General features: G+C 37.2%; 1 protein-coding gene across 6 annotated transcripts in view; it reads right to left on the bottom strand.

Annotated features, from left to right (window-relative positions):
* The window catches only part of CDK5RAP2 (CDK5 regulatory subunit associated protein 2), a 168,470-nt gene extending 146,709 nt beyond the window's left edge, over positions 1 to 21,761 (bottom strand). For 4 of the 6 annotated variants that reach the window (XM_074211715.1, XM_074211718.1, XM_074211716.1 and 1 more), the window contains exons 1-3: positions 21,427 to 21,761; positions 8,421 to 8,485; positions 4,472 to 4,539 (exon numbers count right to left, since the gene is read on the bottom strand). In XM_074211715.1, coding sequence (XP_074067816.1) covers positions 4,472 to 4,539; positions 8,421 to 8,485; positions 21,427 to 21,761 — 468 coding nt within the window. Of the gene's footprint in view, positions 1 to 4,471; positions 4,540 to 8,420; positions 8,486 to 12,740; positions 12,754 to 21,426 lie in introns of those variants that run through there. The other 2 variants (XM_074211720.1, XM_074211719.1) reach the window with 2 other exon arrangements.
* Positions 21,762 to 23,484: the final 1,723 nt, after the last annotated feature.

The raw sequence follows: 23,484 nt of genomic DNA, 5'->3' as shown, positions 1-23,484 counted from the left end.
AAGAGTCAGAGGCCAGGCTTTCATTTAACTTTTCAACTTAACTCCATGTTTTCACAGACCATAGGCCTGTGAAGGGATCCACTTCATCTGGACATTCCCAAAGATTGGGATCCCCCTGCCCTGCATAGTCATTATCAGTAAAAGTTTTATCTTCTTAAGAGAAGACAGACAACTGTAAGGAGGAAAACAGCAAAATAAACAAGAATAAACAAGAAACAAAAAATTGAAGGTGCTATCAAGTCTCTTTGTGACTGAAATACATGACATTACTTCAATTCAATAAATTCAATTCAATTAATCTTAAAAATTTAACCTTCGGGGAGGCTAGGTGGCATAGTGGATAAAGCACCAACCCTGGAGTCAGGAGTACCTGGGTTCAAATCCGGTCTCAGACACTTAATAATTACCTAGCTGTGTGGCCTTGGGCAAGCCACTTAACCCTGTTTGCCTTGCAAAAACCTAAAAAAAAAAAAAAAAAACCTTAACCTTCAAAAATGGCAAAAAGATATAGTAAATAAATTAGCATTCACACATGGCTTTATATGGTATGGTATTTAAAATGGATAAGCAGGCAAATAAATATAGGGGGCTAAAAAAAGGCTATCATTATACTCAATTCCTCTCCACTAAAACACTGTTTCCCAACACAGGCTGACAATTTTAGTTTTTAAGGGTTGCCCACCTAAGAATGAACCAAATTCATACTAAACAGTATACTAAATTTCATTTTAAGAGGTCTTAAGGTAACATTACCCTGTCCTCAAACTATTGAAAAGATTGGCTGCATTACAAAATGAAGAACATGAACTTGTAAATGAGCTAACATCCAATACCTTCTTGCTCTGTCATAGGTACATCACATGACCCAATAATGAACAATAATTCAGTGTCTTAATTCCCTTACCTTCCTGGAAAGGAAATGGATAATACCCTATGATAATGAGCTATACAAAATGGCAGAAATAAATGTAAGGCATCCAACAGAGAGTAATAGCATTAAAAGGCTAAAAAGCTAAATTTGTTCTCACTGAAAGGCTGAATGAACAACTTTTTTCTGAATTGGAGATTCATCCAACAATCGATTATATACCTCTGCTGCTAGGTCTAGCATGGCTCAAAGAAAAATATGCTCTCATCTCAGAGTGAGTCCTTTATAATTCTAAATGACCAAAGATAAGTGTGTATGTTTAATTTGAAAATCATTTAGAAATATAACTATTTCTGACTGAACCCTATGCATATGCCACCTATGTGATTACATTACTAGAATGTGTAAAGTGAAAGACCTAAACTCACTCATTTCTAAGGCTTCTCAGTTCTAAATCCATGATCTAGGGACCCTCAAAAGGTAAAGTAGAGGTAGAAGAAAGGATTAGACTTTGAGTCACAAAACCCAGGACCGAATCCTGTTTTTCCCCACTGACTAGTTTTTCAGACTTTGAGCAACTCCCTTTGCAGCTCTCAGTCTCATCTACAAAATGAAACCTATCATAGGTCCTATCCAAATCTGAAATTCTATGATTACATTAATAGGATAAGTACACTAGACCTATCAATTTATAAAAGTTTTCTCCTCTCTGAGACTCACTTTCATCTACTGCAAAATGGAGTTTATACCTATCTTTCTTAGAAAAATAATATAATGTGCAAAAAAAGTCTTCTGCAAACTGTAGAACACTGAATATGAGTTATTGTTGCCACCAAAACAAGTCATCTTTATCCACAAGTATGTGTACAATTCAAGAAACCAAAACAAATGTATCTTTAAAAAGTTTTCCAAAAAAATGTTGAAGTCATCTTAGGGAAGAAAGCAAACATTTAATGATTCAGCCCGAAAGAAATATTCAAGTGACTTCAAAAACTTGTGAGGGGGATATATCTAAAAGAGTGGCCAATTCAATTTCAATTATGGTATTTGCTCCTGAAAATGCCATAATAAAAAATATTAATGCTATAAAACCCAACAGCAGCCTAAAGGACTTGAGTCATAAAGAAAAAATCATAAATCCTTAAAGATATTGGCACCATGGGCAGTAGGCTGCCTTCATAAGCTCACTAGCTTTGCACATTATTAGGTCTTCAAGATCACTTTGACTCAGAAAAACTTCAATCAAATGAAAAATGAACATGAAACAAGAAAGACCATTTAATAGTAAAGCACATTTTAATTATATGCAACACATGATAATCAGATTTTATCCATTTGAGGACCAGACCCCACAACATAGAGTTTGTACAGCTGAAATTACTACTACTCAAAGCTCAGAAATTACTTGTTTCCATTACAAATCTGACAAGTAATTTCTTCAATTGGTCACTGGTGGTTTGCAGATAACTATTAGAGGTAATGAGTATTCTAAATTAAATCCAAAGACAGCAGTGCTCCATTCCAGAAAGACAATTGGGGATAAAGAAATATAATTGCAAAGCCTTATCCCATTTGTTTCCTCCAGTCCTTCTTTGATAAATATCTACTCCATCTCCTATACTATGGATTTCAGCTGGAAACAAATGAAGAAGGTTCTAACCCATTCTTGATAAATGAGTGAATCTTACAGCTAAGTTGTTCGGAAGAGCTAGAAATGGGAGGGAAAGATCTATTTTCCTCTGAGCTGAAAACATAGCCATGACCTCCCCTATTAAATAAGTAAAATTCTCAACTACAAATTTGAAAGTTCTAATACACTAATTAGAAATAGGATATGAAATAAATTCCATCCACTACTGAACATATACACCAAGGAGTTCAATCACAGGAGAAAAGCTCCTTATATAAGAAAAGATGAACAGCAGCAGCTTAGATGGTGGTCAAAAACCTGCAAACAATGTGAGTTTCTATCAATTTGAGAATGGCCAAACTGCATTTTGTAACAGAATATTGTTCTTAAGTAGAAAAAAGAATGACTATAAAGAATTCAAGGGGCAGCTAGGTGGCGCAGTGGATAGAGCACTAGCCCTGGAGTCAGGAGTACCTGGGTTCAAATCCGATCTCAGACACTTAATAATTACCTAGCTGTGTAGTCTTGGGCAAGCCACTTAACCCCATTTGCCTTGCAAAAACCAAAAAAAAAAAAAAAAAAAAAAAACCCAAAAAAAAGAATTCAAAGGGACATGGGCATATCTAGAGACTAATGTAGAGGAGGAAAGCAAGCAGAACTAGGACAACAATAGACAGAATTAATTGCAACCAGCTTGTTTTTGTTTTAAAGTGAACCTTCTATGATTTCATCAGTAAGGAAATTCTTGGTGAGGAACTTCCTCTATCAATACAAGTTGATAAGCTTTACCTTCTCTGCTACTTTTGGTTTTATAGAGAGACCTGTGGAAAGGGAATTTCTCCTGATTTGTCTAAGGTCATATAGCCAGTATCTGTCAGAAAGCAACACTTTAACTCAGCTCTTCTGGCTTCAAGGATAGCTAATTACCTACCATATCGTGTTGACTGTGATTATAAATGAAAACACATGCAAAAGACAGCTAGTTGAAAAAATAAACACCCCCTTCTCAGGAGAGAGATAGGGGTCTATGGGCATGAAACACTATTTGCTCTGTTACTGAGAGTTTTGCCATTTTTTTGTTACAAAAAAAAAAGTTCAAAAGGAGATGGAGAGGGAAGGGGAGAGGGATGTGGAAAAGAGAGACAGTAGGAAATTACTATTTTAAAAAAAGCAAAAGAGGGAACAACAGTAGATAGAGTGCCAGGCCTGAAATAAGGAAAACTCAAACTTTATGAACTCAAAACTGGCCTCAAACACCTACTAACTGTGTGATCCTAGTCAAGTCACTTAACCCTGTTTGCCTTAGCTTCTTCATCTACAAAATGAGTTAAGAGAAAGAAAACCACTCCAGTATCTTTATAAAAAAAAAAAATGGGGTCATGGAAACATATGGGGTCGAGGAAATTAATAGTTTTTTTAAACTAGCAATTCCAAATCTCATTTAGCATTCTGTTTATTTGAAAGTTAGCACAAAATATTACATTGATGCCTCTAGCATGTATTATGATAGAAATGAAGATAAGTCTAGTAAAATTCAAAGTTCATCTGTGTGATATGGTAAACCCTAACAACATCAAAAATTTCACAGGAAAAAAAACTAAAACTCTGTGACTTGACAACATCCTAAATTATGGGAAGCATCTTTAAAAATCCAAGAATTGAAAGGTAAATGAAAGCTGGAGTCAACACCAATAGGCTCAGACATTTTAAAAATAAATCCCAAATTTTATTAATAAAAGACAAATTTTTGCTACTCAAGGTACCTATTCCCCCTTTCTAGGAGTAAAATGAGTAGCTTCTTGCACTCATAATCAAGGCTAAAAGATTTAGTATCAATCTTAAGATGCCACCAGGAAAATGTTCCTTCTCTAGCCTTAATAGTTCTCTGAAAATACAACTCCCTCTGGGTTGTGGATTGCAGGAGATAACAAACTTGATTTGTTAACTAGGGTAACAGAGATAGTTCCACTTACATTTTCAAAGTCTTTCATGTTTCGAACTCTGGTGGGAGATACAATTTCTTCTGCAGCATTTGGGAACTCTAAAAATTATGAAGAGAAATACTTGAAAAAATATACAGTATGCAAATAATCCAAAATTCATATTGGGAAAGGGGCCTGAGGAAAACAGAATGAAAAGAAATATACATTGTGCTGAGCTACATAACTTTTTTTTTAGTTACAATTTACTAACGTGGATCTAACTAAATCCCAAAAATGCCATATTTATTATTTTTAAATTGTATAAACTTAACCCAAATACAAAGAGGATGACAGAATATGAACTAATAACCTCCAAACAAAATGTTCTATACACATGGTGATATGATAGCAATTAAACTCATAGAGCTGGAGAGAATGGGATAATCTAGGCTAGTCCAACCCCTCTATTTTGCAGGTTAACAAAACAGAGTCCAGAGAAGGAAAGTGAGCTATACAAGGTTACACAAGTGATAAGAAACCGAGCCAAAATTCAAATTCAGTCTACCTGAAGGAAGCAAAGGTTCAGAAAGGTCAGAATGGAAAGAAATTCATCCTAGACAGGTAGATAGAAGAGAAAGATGGTATAAATTCATAGAGTTAAGAGATAGAATATCAAGTTTGGGGAACTGCATACTTTCTGTTGGGATGAAAAATATAATACTTCAGTGTAGATAATGTGAAATGAGATCTCAAGATAAAAGGGATATAGTTGGATTCCAGAATTCCCTCAGATAATTGCTCATATCTACCTACAATTAGACATTGGTCAGTTTTATCTCCTCAACAAAAATCTCATGGGTTCTGGGGAGGCTAGGTGGCAAAGTGGATAGAGCACCAGGCCCGGAGTCAGAAGTACCTGAGTTCAGATCCGGCCTCAGACACTTAATAATTAAGCTAACTGTGTGACTTTGGGCAAGCCACTTAACCCCATTGCCTTGCAAAAACTAAAAAAAAAAACAAAAATCAAAAACAAAAAAAATCTCATGGGTTCATTGAGAGAAGTCAAGACTACTTGCTGAATCAAGGAAACTGGAAAAAGGAAGGTAACAAGATGGAACCCAATTTTGCATTACCAGTTTGTACTTTATGTTCCATCTATGAGCACATATTCTAATCTGTATTGTATTTCTCTACTTACCTGTCTTATTTCTTCCTCCTATACAATAAGCTCCCTGAGAATAGGGACCATATTTTATCTTTGTATATCCATAGAACATGGTATATGTTTGCTGAAATGTGCACATCATGTTCTATATATTTTGGAAGAAAATTCCAACATTCGATTCAATCACACAAACATATATAAACCTACAAAGACTGTTCTTAAAAAAAAATGGATGTTTATCCTTCTAAACTCTAAAATTTCCAGAGGGAATTTTAATAATTTCTCATAGAAATATAAAAGTAGTAATAATGCACATTAATATGATGCTTTTAAGTTTGCAATAAACTTTCCTCACAACAAGCCAATTATTCCCATTTCATAAATAAGGAAACAGAGGCTCAGAGGTTGTGTCTTTGCCATAAGGTCACACAACTAGTAACAATGAGTAAACGACAGAAAACTTGATTTCAGATACTCTATTTCTGGGTTCAGTGTTTTTTAACTATACATTTCTAACTTGTTAAGCAAGAATATAATGATCATATGAAAGGAAGGGAGCACATCATCATCATAGAAGGAGTACTAACCTCTTGACAAGAGACCAAGGTTTTCATCACTTTACTGCCTAACTCTGAACAAATTATATGACCTCTCTGGGCCTCACTTTCCTCCTCCTTAAAATGGTAAATGAAAAAATAGAAAGAGGGTCACTTGGGAGATCACTTAATCTCCCTAGGTCTCAGTTTCCTTCTCTGTAAAATGAGGTAAGATCAGTTCACCTATGAAGATCCCTTCCAGCTCTAAAAATCTATAAACACTAATGTCCTGCCCAACTCTCTGAACAATATAATCAATCACTGAACTTTCTTTAAAGATCAGGGTCATTATGAATATCAATTATTATACTGCAACATAATGCTAATGTTGCCCAGAAGGATTACTGGAAGACAGGGTTGTTCACTCTTATATTAAATGATCTCATACTACTTTGCTTTTCCTTTATCTATTCGCATCCTTTTTTTATTGCCATGGCAGTAGTTTGCTTCAAGCAACTCAGAATTATTCTCCTATAATTTGCTATTTCTAATCATCTGCCAGTTGATAAAAGAAAACAACAAAGCTAGTTAAAACAATGTGAAAAGTAAGAATAAATGGATGCAGAATGAAGGTCCCTAGGGATCTCCTGTGAGGGAAAATAAAGTCTGTTTTGACTACTCAAAGATTTTGATAATTTATTGGGTTTTCCTCTAAACGGCTGAAATTTCTAAATAAGTGTCCACTAGAGGAAGCAAAATGTTTCTAAATAAAAATCTCAAGTAAATTTCAGATATGTGATTATAAAATATTCTGACATAAACACAAAAGAGAAAAATTTGGAGACACAAGGCCTAAATTAACTTTAGGTCAAGAGGTTCTTAACCATTTTTATGTCATGGGCCCTTTTGCAAGTCTATGGATACCATCTCAGAATAATATTTTTAAATCAATTATAATGAAATACAATTACCAAAATGTTTTTTATAAAGGTCACAGCCCCCCCCCCGAAAATCTATCTATGAGCTATTGTGGGTCTATGGAGCTCAGTTTAGAAACCTTGCACTGTGGTTCATGAAAATACAAACATCTCCCAATTAGAAATTAAGAAACCTGAGTTCTAATAGGGCTATACCACTATCAACTAAGGCAAGTCACTTCCCTTTTCTAGACCTATTTCCTCCTCAGTAAAATTAAGGAATTGAACCAAGTGATCTCCATAAGCAGTTCCAAATCCAATAAGCTATTACTGTAAGATATTCCAAGAAAGAAAATAATTCATTTTTCCAAAGAAGACACAATTAAAATCTCCCATTTCTAAAGTACTTAAAGGTTTACAAATTGTTTTCTTCAACCCTATCTAAGAACAGTTAAAGAATAAACACTTATTAAGTATCTAATACATGCCAGAAATTATACCAGATACTGGGAATCCAAATATGAAAGTGAAATTGTTATTACTCTTTGAGAAACTACATCCTATGAGAGAAATACAGAATTTTAACAAATAAGTGAATGAAGGATATAAACAAAATAAATACAAAATAATTTGAGGAGGGTTAAAAACTAGGATAATCAGAAGAGGTCTATGGAAAGAGGTGGCACTTGAACTAGAGCTTAATGAGAACTTAGAGCCCAAAGTTTTGAAAATGAGGAGATGAGAAGAGAAAGCATTACAGACTTGAGACCTGGCCTATGCAAATGTATAAAGATAGGAGATCAAATATCGTTTACATAACAAAAATAGGTCATTTTGAGTGGAGCACTAAGTGGATGAGAGGAATAGTGCAACCATCATCATTAACAATTTAGACATCAGACAACTGAAGCTCAGAAAGGTTAATGACTTGCCTAGGATCATTACTGCTAGAGGTTACAATTAGAATTCAAACTCAGGTGTTCTTTCTCTTGGTATTACATCTGTTTTCCACAAAATTGAAATTACTGATAACAGAAAAACACAAATTGCAAAATAATTTTGTGCCAAATAATCTGGTTTAAGTATGACACAATCAGTATTTACTAAGAGCCATTCCCCATGAACTAGCCAGCAACAAAATCCAAATAGGTTCATCTCAAAATGACGAATGCAGTTGACAGATAAGAGTTGAATAGTATCACAGACAATTTGGCAGAGTAAAAAACTAATAAAATTTTTACTGAGCCACCAACTATCCTTTAGCAAGGGTCATTTCAGCTTAATTTTCTGACCTAACCACCACTTAGATATCCCAATAAATCTAAGAATGGGGAGCCTAGATTTCTTCTTAATGAACAAAGCACATCATTTGCTGTACTTACCAGTGTTTCCCAGACCAAAATTAGAATCAATTTCTGAGCCATCTGGTAAATTTGAAATAAGAACACTAGAAGAAAACAGGCACAACAAAGCAAAAGATTAGACAGAGTATTAACAACAGACAATACTAAGACTGCCTAGAGCTACTACTAATAAGACATTAAAATACACTAGCCTCAGCTAACAACAAATCAAGAAAATATGCCCATGATATGATTATGGAATGACACCACCAACAAATCTTTAGAATGTGACTCAAGAAAATAATGGTCAATTCAGGTGCTTCAAGGATAAAGACCAAACATAAACATGAAGAACTCATTATCCTAAGAGGCTGTAATGCCTCAAGAAAATTTTTTAAAAAAGAACTAGGTTGGAGAGAAAGAGGGTAAAAATACACACAGATAGAACATATCAGGTTACTAAATGAAATTAGGAATATTCAAGGACATTCCTAACTTTTGAGGTGGACATCACATCATATGAAAAGATGCTTATATTTTTTAAAAATCAGAGAAATATAAATCAAGACTTTTTTTATTGGTTTGTTTTTTTTGTTTTTACAAGGCAATGGGGTTACATGACTTGCCCAAGGTCACAAAGCTAGGTAATTATTAAGTGTCTAAGGCTATATTTGAATTCAGGTCTTCCTGACTCCAGGACCAGTGCTCTATCCACTGCACGACCTAGCTGCCCCTCAAGATGGTTTTAAAATATCACCTCACATACACCAAAAGGGAAAATATTGGTAGTAAAAATGTAAAATTTTATTATTGACAGAGTAATAGTGAGAAAAGCCCTAATTACATTGCTGGAAGAGTTGAAGACATATAGAAATATTTTAGAGGACAATATGAGAGTCATTAAACCAATCATACCTAGACCCAGAGATTCCATTGCAAGGACTATGGCAAATACACCATAAAGGAAAAAAGGATCTACTTGTACAAAAATATTCAAGGCTATTTTATTTGTAATAGCAAGAATGGAGTCCACCTCTATGTCCAATGATCAGAAAATGGCTAAATAAATTACAGAATATTAATATAACATTATTATAGTACCAGAAAAATATAATTCTAATTTATGTAAAATATATCCAAATATATTCTACGAAAATATAACTATAATGTATCCAAAGAAACATACACTAGTGATACCAGCATTCCCATGAAGGAATCTCATAGAAGAGGGAAAAAATGTATTTACTTGCAGATCTCAGTGAAAGATTCCTAAGAAAAGAATTAATTTCATATTGAGAGTTGGTAAGAATTGGTATCCAATCAATAAATCAAAAAGCATTTATCAAGTGCCTACTATGTACCAGGGTACTGTGCTAGGATTGAACACTGAAAGATGAAAATAAGACAGTTTTTGTATTTAAGATTATATTCTATTAGGGGAAATGTGTATTTAGGTATGTGTATACACACAAAATAAATATTTTATTTATTTATTATGATTAAATTATGAAATAATTAATATTTATAAATATTAAAGCAATGGAGGGAAAGAACACAAACAGCTGGTTGAATCAGAAAAAGTTTCATAGATAAAGTGTTCCAAGCTGAGTTTTGAAGGAAACAAGGGATTCTAAGAGTCAGGGGTTTAAAGAAAAAAAAGTACATTCCAAGTTGGGAAATAAACTAAACAAAGGCATAGTAATAGGAAGATGAAGGATTACTTGTGAAGAATAGCAAGAAGGCAAGTTTGGTTGGACTACAGAGAATGTGAAGTAGAGTAATAAAGAATAAGCTTAGAAAAGTGGACTAGAATTAAGGTGTAAAGGACTATAGATGTTAAACATATTAAATGCTAAACTAGAGTTTACTGAGTAGGCAAATAAAATGGTCAGACCTGGTTTGCAGTGGATGGAGTATGGGACTAGGAAGTAGGAAGCCCTAAATTTAAATCCATCCTCAGCCACTGACTAGTTGTGTGACTCTAGGTAAGTCACTTAACTTCTCTGTCTCAGTTTCCTCATCTGTAAAAAAGTATTAAAATAGCACCTACCTCATAGGGTTGCTATAAGAATCAACTGGGTTAACTATGCAAATTGTAAAGCTCTATATAATCCATTTTAGATTATTATTATTATCATTAAAATCACTTGGACAGTTGTGTGAATGAAGGCCTTGACAGGGGAAAGCTGAAATAGTGAGACCAATAAGGAGTTACTGCTATAGTCCAGATAAGTAGAGACAGAATGGTCTCACTTTGGCAAGTGAGAAGTCAAGGATAATTCTCAGGTTATAAAACTAGAAGACTGGTTGAACTCTTAACAGAAAATGAATGGGTTTGGAAAGGAAAAAATAGGTTCTGTTTGGGTTGTTGGGTTTGAGAAGCTGACAGGACTTCCTGCTAAAATATCCAGTAAATCACTGGTGATTTGATTCATCTAGGTATCACCTGCATAAAGATGCTAATTAAACATCATGAAAGTTCATGAGATGACAGTGATTTAGGGAGAAAATAATTCCTAAGACAGAGTCCAAGAGCACAATGAAGTTATAAGTAGTAAAATGTATAAGGTTAATGTTATTGATGTTGTTCATCTTTCATTTTGGAAAAGAACTGATGATATCTTGCAGTAATGTCTTGACTTCTGTGTAAACTGGATTAAAATGAAGCAAAATTGGGCAGTCATCAGTCTTTCTCTTCCAAAGTCATCAAGATCAAAAGGATCACAAAGGATACTCTTATCCCCTATATCCATATTTTTCAACTAGCTGCTGTCCCTCTTTCCTGGAGTTCTCTCCCTTCTCACCTATGTACCTCAGATTCCCTGTCTTTTTAATATCTCAGCTCAAATTCCAGTCCTCTGAAAGAGGACTTTTCTGGTGCCCCTCCCAACTCTCTCCTCCTAGCTGCTAGGTTCTTCCCCTCTAAGATCATCATCCATCTATTCACTTATATTCTCTTATATTCTATATATAGCTTGTATGTACCAATTTATTTCCAGGTTTGTCTCCCCCATACTTTTTTCCCTTTTCTTTTTTTAGGTTTTTGTAAGGCAAATGGGGTTAATTGGCTTGCCCAAGGCCACACAGCTAGGTAATTATTAAGTGTCTGAGACCAAATTTGAACCCAGGTACTCAACTCCAGGGCCGATGCTTTATCCACTGCGCCACCTAGCCGCCGCCCCCCCCCCCCCGTAGACTTTTAATTTTCTTTGTACTCCCAGCTTACTTAGTACATAGGAAGTGCTTAAAACATGGTATTGACTTACTGACTGAACCCAAAAATACCAACAAAATCACCTAAATAGGGTATACCCTATATCAAGTATACCAACATATATGTAGTGAAACATGAATGATTCAGGAATGTAGAAAAGGAATGTTAAAAAGTGTCACACAACAACTGAGGGAATAAAGAATATCCAAGAAAGAGTAGTAGATTACAATGTGAAATGTAGCAGAGATTAAGATGAATAATTATACAAAAAAGACCATTGGATCCAATAATTAAGAGACAGATGGTAAACTTGGAGAGATAAAAGGATTAAAGGCCAGATTTGGAAAAAAACAGGTAGATAGGATATGAGAAATTTGAAGCAACCATTCAGACAGAGGAGATGACAGTGTCAAGTGAAGGATTTTTAAGGATGTGGGAGATTTGGGTATGATTATGGCAGCAAAAAAGGAGTCAGAGAATAAAGAGAGATTGATGAATACAAGTTCCAAGAAAAGAAAGGAAGGGATGGAATCTAGGCACTACCAGAATGGTAATTTTTCCTTATCAAGGAAACACTAACTTTGCAGCAGATACTGAAGCAAAAGGGAAAGAAAGGAAAATGATGGGTCTAGAGAGAAGAGGTCAAGACTGGAGAGAGATATTTGAGTTATCTAGAGAGGCAGTGGTTAAAATGTGGGAATGAGATTGCAAAGAGAGGAGGACAAAACTTTGACAAACAACCTGATTAAGGGATCAAAGATCTAGAAATTGAACGAGACCTCAGAAACCACCTAGTCCAGCTCCATCTCTTTCTTTCAGTGATGACAATGAGATACTGAAAGGTTAAGTGATAAATCTGAAGTTCATATAGGGAGTATATGGTATATCAAAAGTAGGATCTGAACCGAACTCCAGAATTAATGCTCTTTCCACAGTACACCAGGGATTCAGAAATAGAAGTGCAAACAGCAAAGAAGAGATGTGATTTAGAGGTAAAAATATTTGAAAGGCTTGGGAAAGTAAGGCAGCTAGGTGGTACAGTGGATAGAGCACCAGTCCTAGAGTCAGAAGAACCTGAGTTCAAATCCCAGTCTAAGAAACCTATTAGCTGTGTGACTCTGGACAAGTGACTTAACACTACCTACCTCCAAAAAGAAGATCAAAAAAACAGCAAGAACAAAAAGGCCTGATACCTAAAAGAAATTAAAAAAAAAAAACAGAACAAGGTAAACTAAATCACTAAAAGATGTTGTGCAGTGGAGAAACAGAAATACAAGAAACGAGTAAGATAGTCCTGTATTTCTTATTTTCTTTCTATAATTTAATATAGACCAAAATATAATCCCTGCAGAGTTTTTTGTTTGGTTTTGTTATTTGTTAATTTCAGATTCCTTTTGTGACATTCTCAGTTAGAATATGTAACTTTCAAGTTACTTTTGTTTTGGGAGGAGAGGGGATTGGATTAAGGGACTTGCCCAGGGTCATTTAGCTAATAAGTCTCAAGATTTGAACTAAGGTCCTCCTGACTTCGGGACCAATACTCTATCCACTGCACCACTGAGCTGCCCCTCAATTTATTTTTTTTTAAATCAGACTCTACCTTTATTATTTCCTAAAGGTTCAGTGAGAATACCACATTCAATCATTCATTCAGCAGTTAAAGTGCCTACTCTATAATGTTAACTAATACTGGAGTTAAGTCTATGATTGGCTGGAAAGTGGAGGGAAGGGAAGAAGATAGCAGGGTGAGATGCTAACCATCTTCCAACCCTCTATAGTCAGTCAATAATTTCTTTTAGTTAAGCTATGGATCCTTTGGAGTCATTCCACATCAAACACTGTTATAGATAGTTAAAATATTCTGTCCATATGGAGATTATAGTCTAGATGGAGGGCCATGATATATCCACAAGTATATAGTAACATCAAATATAAGCAATTAAGACAGGTACAAAACACATGAAGCAGAAAAGATCATTTTCATTTCATCTTTTTTTATCTTGGTTTTATTGGTATCACTTTCAAATATACACCTACTCCGTTTTCCAGCTATCCTTTCTCACACAAAATTAAAGGGAAGTAATCAATTCAGCAAAGTCAATCATCTGATGATATATATAATATTTTATGCCCATACTCCCCTACCAGTGCAAAATGAGGAAAGGGATATATCATCTCAACTCTTCTCAAGGCCCAGTGTTGGTGTCATAATTATACTGGATTCAGTTTGAAATTTTAGTCTGGGAAAGACTGTGGTAAACTTGAAGAAATAATGAAGCCCCCTTGGACAAGTGGCAATTGAGTTAGGTTTTAAAGAATTTGTCTAAGTATGACTTTTGACCAAGATGGACTTGGAATCAGGAGAGACATGGATTTGAATCCCACCTCCAACATTTACTAGCTGAGCAACTATGTGCAAGTCATTCCCCCCCCATCTGTAAACGGGAATAAAAAAAACTTAACTACCTTATTGGGTTGTCCTAATGAATAAATGAGCAACTATATGGGAGCTACATAAATGTCTACTATTATTATTACTAGCTCATACAGTTAATTAACTCTTCTGCCTTACACCTTCAAGTTAGGCAGGTAACATTTACTACACTAATTAGTTCAAGTTAACACCTGAACTTCCTCTTACTTGCCTTTAGCTTGTCCCTTCCTTACCAAGTTCTGCAAAGAAGTCATATGAAACAGAAGCATTTAACCTAACCCTTGGGCCACCTCTACTTGAGTTGGTGAATGACCTGAAAGGTCATTCAAATAATTCAGAGAAGGTATTGAAGAAAAGATGACTTTGGGGACAGGGAAGGATACAATGGACAAACCGGATATCATTACAACTCTATCAATTTTCAGTATTTAAAATAAGATCCCTTTATGTGAATTTTGTTTGAAAGCAATTAAAGAAGAGTGGTGTAATGCTGTGCAATAGTCTCCAAACTTTATTTATCCTATGCCCCAATAGTAAAAAAATTTTACACAAAGATTCCCAAAATACTTTTTAAAATTTTTTTATTTATAAGTTTATACATGAGGGGCAGCTAGGTGGCGCAGTGGATAAAGCACCAACCCTGGAGTCAGGAGTACCTGGGTTCAAATTCAGTCTCAGACACTTAATAATTACCTAGCTGTGTGGCCTTGGGCAAGCCACTTAACCCTATTTGCCTTGCAAAAACCTAAAAAAAAAAAACCTATAAGTTTATACATGAACATGATGCTAATAATTTTATAATTATAAAATTTACACAAAACAAAACTTTTTAAATGAGATGAAGATAAAATAACATTTCAACTTAGAGTTAATAAGGAACTACTAAAGTTTACTGAGAAGAACAATGACCTGTTCAAATATGTGCTTTAGAAAAGGGATGGGGAACCCTCCTGCCTGCTGGATTTGGTCTGGCATTGCCCAAGCAACCTCAGGCAGGACTTGGAATTCAATAAATCTAGTACTTCTTAGGGGTGAATTAATAAAATGTTTGACCAAAAAGAGCCCAAGAATGATGTTAAAAATATCCAAACAGTCCTTGGCAGAAAACAAGGTTCCCCAACCCTGCTTGAGAACAATCACTTTGGCAGCTGTGTGGAAAATGATTTCACAGAGAGATATTAGAGGTAGAGAAAACAACTAGGAGTCTACAGTAAAAGTTCAGGTAAGGTTCTTAACTAAGGTGGTGATCGAGTGAGAAGAGAAGGGAACACTGAAGAGATATTGTGGAGGTAGAAATGACAAGACTAAATATGTGGGCAGAGGGCAAATGAAGAGTCAAGGATTGCACCAAGGCCAATAATCCAAGTTACTAGAAGGGAGTTGATAAGATACACTCAGCAGAAATAATCAAGTTCAAAAGCGGTAAGTTTGATGCAAGAAATGATTTGGAAATGATGAGCCTTATGGGACACCTGGTTCAAAATTCTCAGTAGGTAGTTGGTGATGTGGATTGGAGTTGAAGAAAAAGATTGAGGTTAGATATAAAGATCTAAGAGCCATCAGCTGATTAGCTGGGGGGTGGGGGACTGAAGGGGAGGGAGAAAGGGAAAAGAGAGGAGGGCAGAGAGCAGAGTGAAATACCACCCATCTTCCAGCTCTCTGAATGGCTGGTTAATCAATCATTCCTTACAGTCACCTTGGGGTAACAAGCATTCCACAGCACCCATTTTCAAGATCACTGTTGTAAGTGAGTGAGGAAGCTGCTCTTAAAAAGACGGACGGACACACAGTCAATAAATATGTACCAAGTGTCTATGGGCTGGGGACTATGCTAAGTGTCTAAGCTCTGCCACTATTGTGTGACTTCAGACAAGCAACTTCCTTTTCCTGGGCCTCAGTCTCCTCATCCGTAAAATGAAGTGGTTGGACTCAATCGATCTAATTCAAATGAACAGGGAAGAAATAACTCTGGACTAGATTATGTCTCTCTTGAACACAGAAACCTTATGCTCACCAACTATGCCTGTCACCATCTACCTGCCTACTTTCCTCTGCCACTTAAACCCTGACAAAGATGTAGTCTGTCCTTCCCTCCCCCTATGCTCTCAAATGCATGGCACTCCTATAGATTACCAGAGACAGAAGTTACCAGCTTATACTCAAAGTTATTTTGAGCTCAGTTGTCTCTTCTTCCCAGTTAAGACCCCCAACCAAAAAGCCACTACCATGGAGGCCACAAAGGCTTCCTTCATGTGTTAGAATAAAATCATGATCTTCCTCACCAAGTATGGAAGGTTGGAGGAGGTAGATCAATTGGAGAAATTCAAGGTGAAAGGAAACAAAAAGCCAAATCATTCAGAAAGCCAAAGCTCTCAAAAAATTGCAGAAAAGTGATAACCAACCTCTTAATGAAAATCCAAGTTCAAACTAAGAGAAGGTTAGATAATTTCTGAGCTGCTGTTTAGTTGGGGCACTGATACCTTCATCTTCAATTATTAGATATGAAACTGAAATTTAATTGTCCTTCAGAGTAGGAATCCCTGGAACAGTTTTGGGCTCTATCAAAGACAGACTGGTTGTGTTGAAAGCAATTTTCTTACAAACCAGTGGATGGGGAAAAAAACAGTATGGTACCATGGGGAAAAAAAAAACAATAGCTTTAGAATCATATGTCCTAGGCTTAAATCCTGTGTCTGATGCTCACTATTTCCCTGACCTTCAAAAAGGTCACTTGAGTTCCCTAGGTCTTAGTTTCCTTATCTATAAAATAAGGGGTCAGGGCTAGTTAACCCACTGGGTACCTTCCAGCTCTAGAGAGAGCTAAAAAAGTATAGTGTCTCTGAAACCAAAACAGAAATTGTATTCAGTAGTGGAAATAGCTAACAATGTCAAATGCTGTAGAGGTCAAGAAAAATAAAGTGAAAAAAAGATCAATTATGTTCAACAAACAGGTCATTGGGGATTCTGGAAAGCCTTATGGTTAAGTGATGGGTATAGAAGTTAAATTAAATGGGTGCTAAGGAAACTGATTGTAGATAATTATTTAAAGAGGTGTTTATAAGGACTTGGAATGCAGAGAGAACTGAAAATTTCAAAGATTGTTGGAACAAGGTCCAGAAGAAAGGAGGAAGAAATGGGACCAAGAGAACAGGTAGATAGGGATTAGTCTCAACCAAGAATAAAAATACCTCTCTTCTGTGACTGGATGAACATAAGATAAAGTGGGCAATAATGCTGAAAAGTTTTAAGAAACAGAAGGGGGAATGTCATGTTAGATGATAGCCTTCTTTCCAGAAAATTAGGAGACTAAGTTAACAAATAACTGGAAGGTCATAAGACATTCAGGGTTCAGAACAATCATGTGGAGAACAAGTCCAACCATTCTTCAACTATGCCCAAAGGACTATAAAACTGCATACCCTTTGATCCAGCAATACCACTGGATCTCAGTGGTCTGTAGCCTAAAGAAAGCAAAGAAAAAAGGAAAAAAATAACTATATGTTCAAAATATTCATTGCAGCTCTTTTTTGTAGTGGCAAAAAAGAACTTGGAATAGAGGGGATGTACATCAATTGCAGAATGACTGAACAAGTTGTGGCATATGATTGTGATGGAATACTATAGGAAATGGGGGGGGCAGCCAAGTGGTTCAGTGGATAAAGTACCAGCCCTGAAGTCAGGAGGACCTGAGTTCAAATCCAGCCTCAGACATATAATATTTAGCTGCATGACCTTGGGCAAATCACTTAACCCCATTGCCTTGTAAAAAAAAAATGAGGGAGAAGGTCGGGAAAACATGGTTAAGACCTGCATGAACTGGTACAAAGTGAAGTGAGAACTAATATGCTCCTGCACACAGTTAATTGCAATGTTGTAATGATGATAAACCGTGAAGCTGGAATGGCTACTCTGATCACTACCATGATCCAAGACAATTCCAAAATACTCAAGATGAAAAAATGCTACCCACCTCCAGAGAGTGAATTGATGAATTCTGAGTGCAAACTGAAATATAATTTTCCAGCTTGGTTTTTTTGGCAATATAGCTAATATGAAAATATGTTTTATATTTTTCCACATGTATAGTTAATATGTTTGTCTTCTCAGTGTCACCTCAGGAATGAGAGGAAGAAAGAATTTGGAACTAACATTTTTTAAAGAAAATAATTAAAAATAATAAATTCTTAAAAAATAAGTAGAAGGGGCGGCTAGGTGGCGCAGTGGATAAAGCACCGGCCCTGGAGTCAGGAGCACCTGGGTTCAAATCCGGTCTCAGACACTTAATAATTACCAAGCTGTGTGGCCTTGGGCAAGCCACTTAACCCCATTTGCCTTGCAAAAAACAAAAACAAAAACAACAACAACAAAAAAAAAATAAGTAGAAATGAGAACAGTATTACAACTATAATATAAAAAGATAAGTAAAAATTAACTCTAAGTAATGGAAAAAACAAATGAAGGCCCTAGAGAAGGAATAATGAAATATACTTCCTCCAATAGAGCAGGAGTTAGCAATGACTAAGGCAGAATACTAGATATATATTGTCAAATTCAGTGATTTTTCTGCTTCATTTTTTTGTCATAATCTTTTTTCATTCAGTCTGGAGATTTGACCTCACCTTCCCACAATAGGTGGCCTCATTCATGACCAAAGCTAACCCTTTTACATGTGCTCTCTTGATTTCATCCAATCTTTCCTCCAGCTCAGTGAACCTTTAATTCCCTCCTTAGCCTTTCCCTACTAGTTCCTTCTCTACTGTCTATAAGCATGTCCAGTTCTAAAATTTTTCATTAGACCCTACTACCCCCCCACCCACCCCCAGCTATTTCCTTTATCTCCTCCATTTCTAAGATAAATTCTTCCTCTTCTCTTACTCAGCAATCTTTGTATTTTGTTTTCTAACTTAATCATTCAACATGGAAAATTTGTTGTTAAGCCATTTTTCTGTCACGTCTGACTCTTTGCAACCCCATTTGGGGTTTATTGGCAAAGATACTGATTTGCCATTTCCTTCTCAGCTCATTTTACAAATGAAGAAAATGATGCAAACAGTTAAATGACTTGCCCAGGATCACACAGTTTTACCAAGTGTCTGAAGCTGAATTTAATGAATCTTCCTGACTTTAAGCCCAGAAGTCCATTCACTGCACCATCTAGCTGTCCTAAATTAGCAAAGATCTGATGGTCTTTTCAATCTTTTTGTGACATTTTCTCCTGGTTCCTCTGTCTGATCACTCTTTCTCAGTCACATTTAGTGAATTATCTTCTAACTCAGGCTTCTCCCCAATGGTAGGTATTTCCTAAGATCACTTTTCTCCCTCTATACTTTATTTCCAACAATTTAAACTGTCATTCCTTTACAAAGCACTTCCAGATCTATATAATGAGTCCCAGTCTCTCCGCTGAGCTTCAATGCCACATCAGTTGACTATTAGATACCTCAAACAACACATCCAAAACTGAACTCATTCTCTCCCACTCCCCAAATCCTCTCTTCCTCCAAGCCTCCCTATTTCTGTCAAAGATCAACCATTCTTCCAGTCTCACAGATTTGTATAACCTCTAGGTTATCATTCCTCAATCTCTCATTCTCCCTTATCCCATTCATTGTCAGGTTATATACCATTCTACATTCACAGCGTTTCTCACAGACCCTCTCTCCACTCACATAACTTCACTTCAGTTCTGGTACTCACTATTTCTCATCTTATCACTAACATTAACCCAAAATTACTTCCTGCAAACTAAACCAGATCAATTACTATATCTTGACTAACAGTGTACTTTATACTATTTCTAGCACCTACATATATATATATATATATATATATATATATATATATATACACATATATATGATCCCATATATACTTACATGACTCTCTCAACATACTCTCACATAAACCACCTTCCCATTCCAATTACCCCAGGCATGAAGTCACTTCACTAGTCCACTGCATACACTATATAACTATTCTGTAATTCCAAATGATACAAGTATATAATTCCAATACTTTTCACTCCATTAATGCTGTAACCCTGGGAATACTCTTTCTCACATCAAATTAACTACACCCTAAACTCCAACCCTGTAACCTGCCTCTACCTCAGTCTTGAATGCCCCTAAAACACTCCTTTAACCCAGGCTACTATCCATATCCCCAAACAATACCCCTACCATCTCAAGTCATCATTTCATGCCCAGACTCTTGGTTACCAAGCTTCAAATCTTTCTCACTCAAATTCTTTCCAAGTGACACTTATTACTTGCATGTCTATTCTCCCACCACCAACCCCCATAATCTCCAGTTTCCCTAATGCCTCCAGGATCAATTATAAAATCCTCTTTGGTTTTTAAAGGCCTCCATAATCTGAACTCTTCCTATATAGCCAGTCAACTAACATCTTATCCCCAGACTACTTGCAATCTAGTGACACTGGTCTTGCAGTTTTTCTCAGATGACCCTTCATCTCTTAACCCCAGGCCTGTTGAAGGAACTCAACTCCATCCCTGTACCTCTATGTAGTTCTGCCCCTACAGTACATCTGCCTCTTCAAATCGTCCCCTCACCCTAGAGTACTTTACACACACACCCCCCTAAAGCAGGTGTGTCAAACCTGCAGGCTGCAGCAACCCTCTGGGCCCCCTCGATTTTGTGGCAGTGTGGCTGGTTTGGATTGTTGCCCTGTTTTCATGAACAGATACTGAATTCTGCAAGCAGCCCAGAAGCCCGCCCTAACACTATCCCTAAATCCTTGAGTCATCACTACACCATAATCTCCTATACCCCCAATTACTGCACACCCCGCACTACCTCGTATGCCTCCAGTTCCCCTCTAAATCATCTCTTCACCTTTAACCCCCCCAAACATCCCTTAGTCCTATATCACCCCTACCCCTACAAGGCTTTGCTTTACCCCAAATACCCATCCATCCCCCAAATCATCTCTTCATCCTATACTACTTCAAACCCACCATATCGCCCCTTCTCTCTTAAGTGTAATTTGCAACTATCCTCGACCCCCCATCATCTCTCCACCAAACTCCCTCTACACCTCAAAATTATCCTCATCTTAAAATAGCTTCCCTAAACGATCTCAGCCCCTCCCAAGCTCACCTCGTCCCCCGCACCCCAAAGGAGCCTCCCTACAAATTACCCTCAACTACCTCAAAACCCCTCCCACACCCCCCGATTCAAACTGCTCTGCACCCCGAATCCTGTGCATACACCATCCCCAGGCTGCCCCCCAAGCCCCTCACGTCCCAAGCTCCTGACCTCCACCCTCTGCCCTCTAACCCCCGAGCCGCGCCCCCGCCCGCCCCGCCCATGGCGGAGCGCCCGCAGCGGAGCCGGGCCCCGAGGCGGCCGGGCGGGCCGGGCCGGGCCGGGCCCACCTGCTGCCGTTGAGCCCCACTGGCAGGGTAGCATCCTCCCCCAGCGCCGAGTCCATGGCGACGGCGGCGGTTGGTTCCCGCTCCCCGGGCCAGGCGGGACCTTTCCCCGCGGAGCCGATCGTCCAGACTCCGCTGGCGCCGCTAGAATTCAAACAGCAAGCCGCCGCCCCCGCCCGGCCAGCACCGCCATCTTCTGGGGCCTTTTTTTCAATCGCTTTTTTTTTCTTTTTCAAGGCTTTCTCCGGAAATGAGGCGGGGCTCCCGCGCTTCCCCCTGAAGCCAAAGGGGTGTGGCCAGAAGGGGCCCTGCCCCAAGGACATCGTGAGGGCCGCCATGTTAAGTGAGGGCAGCGTGCCGCGCTCCAGGCCGGGCTAGGGCCGCCGCCGCCCTAGCTGAGGGCGTTTTCCGCCGCGGACAATGCGGGGAGGCCATGTTACTTAAGGGCAGCCGGGCTTCCCGGTTCAGCTCGTTTCAAAAGGCCGAGAGGAGCCCGCGCTCTGACGAATTTAGATTCCTCGGCGCGCCATGTGTCCAGGGCTACCCTGAGCCGGGAGTAACTTATTCCGGATGACATCATCTGCAAAAAACTGGCGCTGCCCTGGGGTTAGAGCTGGGGACGCTTTAAGAAAACCAGATGCACAAAATCCAAGAATAACAAAATAAACATAAGATGGACATTTACCAAAAAAATAGCTCCTTGAAATACTTAAAACTTGCTTCTAATAATAATAAGTAAATATCATAATCATAGTAGTGATGTGGGTAGTTGAATTTTTATTTTAATAATTTAATTTTTACGTTTAATTTTAATACAATTTTAATTTTAAAATTTTAATTTAATATTTAATTTCTTTTTTTAGAAATCATCTGGTCTAAGCCTTGTTTTTACACCTTGATTTATCACAAGGTCATACATTTAATAATTAACTTCTTGATTCCCAATCCTTCCTCCTTTCCACTGGAGGTTTTTTTTTTTAATGATGCGGAAAATGGCTGAGAAAAGAAGGAAAGGAAAAGGGAAAAGAAAAGAGAAAGGGAAATGTATACACCCAACTGAATGCAGAATTTCAGAGATTAGCAAGGAGAGATAAGGTTTTCTTAAATAATCAATACAAAGAACTAGAAGAAAATAAAAGAATGAGTAAAATAAGATCTCTTCAAGAAAATTAAATTTCATGCAAAAATGAGCATGACAAAAGGCAAAAAATGATAAAGATTAAGCAGGAGCAGAAAAAAGAGCTGGCAAAAATGCATAAAAGAATTAAACAACTACGACCACTGATAGCCATAATGGTAAGGTTACAGATCTAGAGTCAGACATCCTGCAGAATGAAATCCTATGGACCTTCAGAGATAATGCTAACAATAAGGAGAGTGGAGGTGAGGAAGTCAGTTTACTTCCCAATCCTAAAGAAGGAAAATATCAAGGAATGTTCAAATAACCAATTATGATCATTTCACACAACAGCAAGGTTATGCTTAAGATTCTAAAAGCTAGACTTGAGTAATATATGAACTGAAAATTATCAGAAAAGCAAACTTGTTTTTAGAGGAACTAATTGCAAACATTTGTTGGATAATGGAGAAAGTAAGGGAGTTCCAGAAAAACATCTACTACTTCATTGTTTACACAAAAACCTCTATCTAGATCATCATAAAATTGGCAAGCTCTCAAAGAGATGGGAACACCAGATCTTCTTATCTCCGGAGGAACTGCTATATAGGCTAAGAAGCAAGGAACTGAACATGGAACCACTGATTGGTTTAAGATTGGGAATCAGATAAATCAGAAACTGGAATTAAGGTTTCTGGAAGAAATATCAACAATCTCAGATATGCAGATCAAAACATCTCCTGGCAGAAAGTGAAAAGAAATTGAGAAGCCTCTTGAGAGTGAAAGAAGAAAGTGGAAAAGCTAACTTGAAACAACATCAAAAAAACTAAGATCTTGGCAACTGGTCCCAACTGGCAAATAGAAGAAATGGAAATCATATAAGATTTCATATTCTTGGGCTTGGAGATCACTGCAGAAGGCAACTGTAACCATGAAATTAAAAG

Source organism: Macrotis lagotis, chromosome 1, assembly GCF_037893015.1.
Source record: "Macrotis lagotis isolate mMagLag1 chromosome 1, bilby.v1.9.chrom.fasta, whole genome shotgun sequence".
Taxonomy (NCBI): Eukaryota; Metazoa; Chordata; class Mammalia; order Peramelemorphia; family Peramelidae; genus Macrotis; species Macrotis lagotis.
This window is presented reverse-complemented; position numbering and strand designations above follow the sequence as displayed.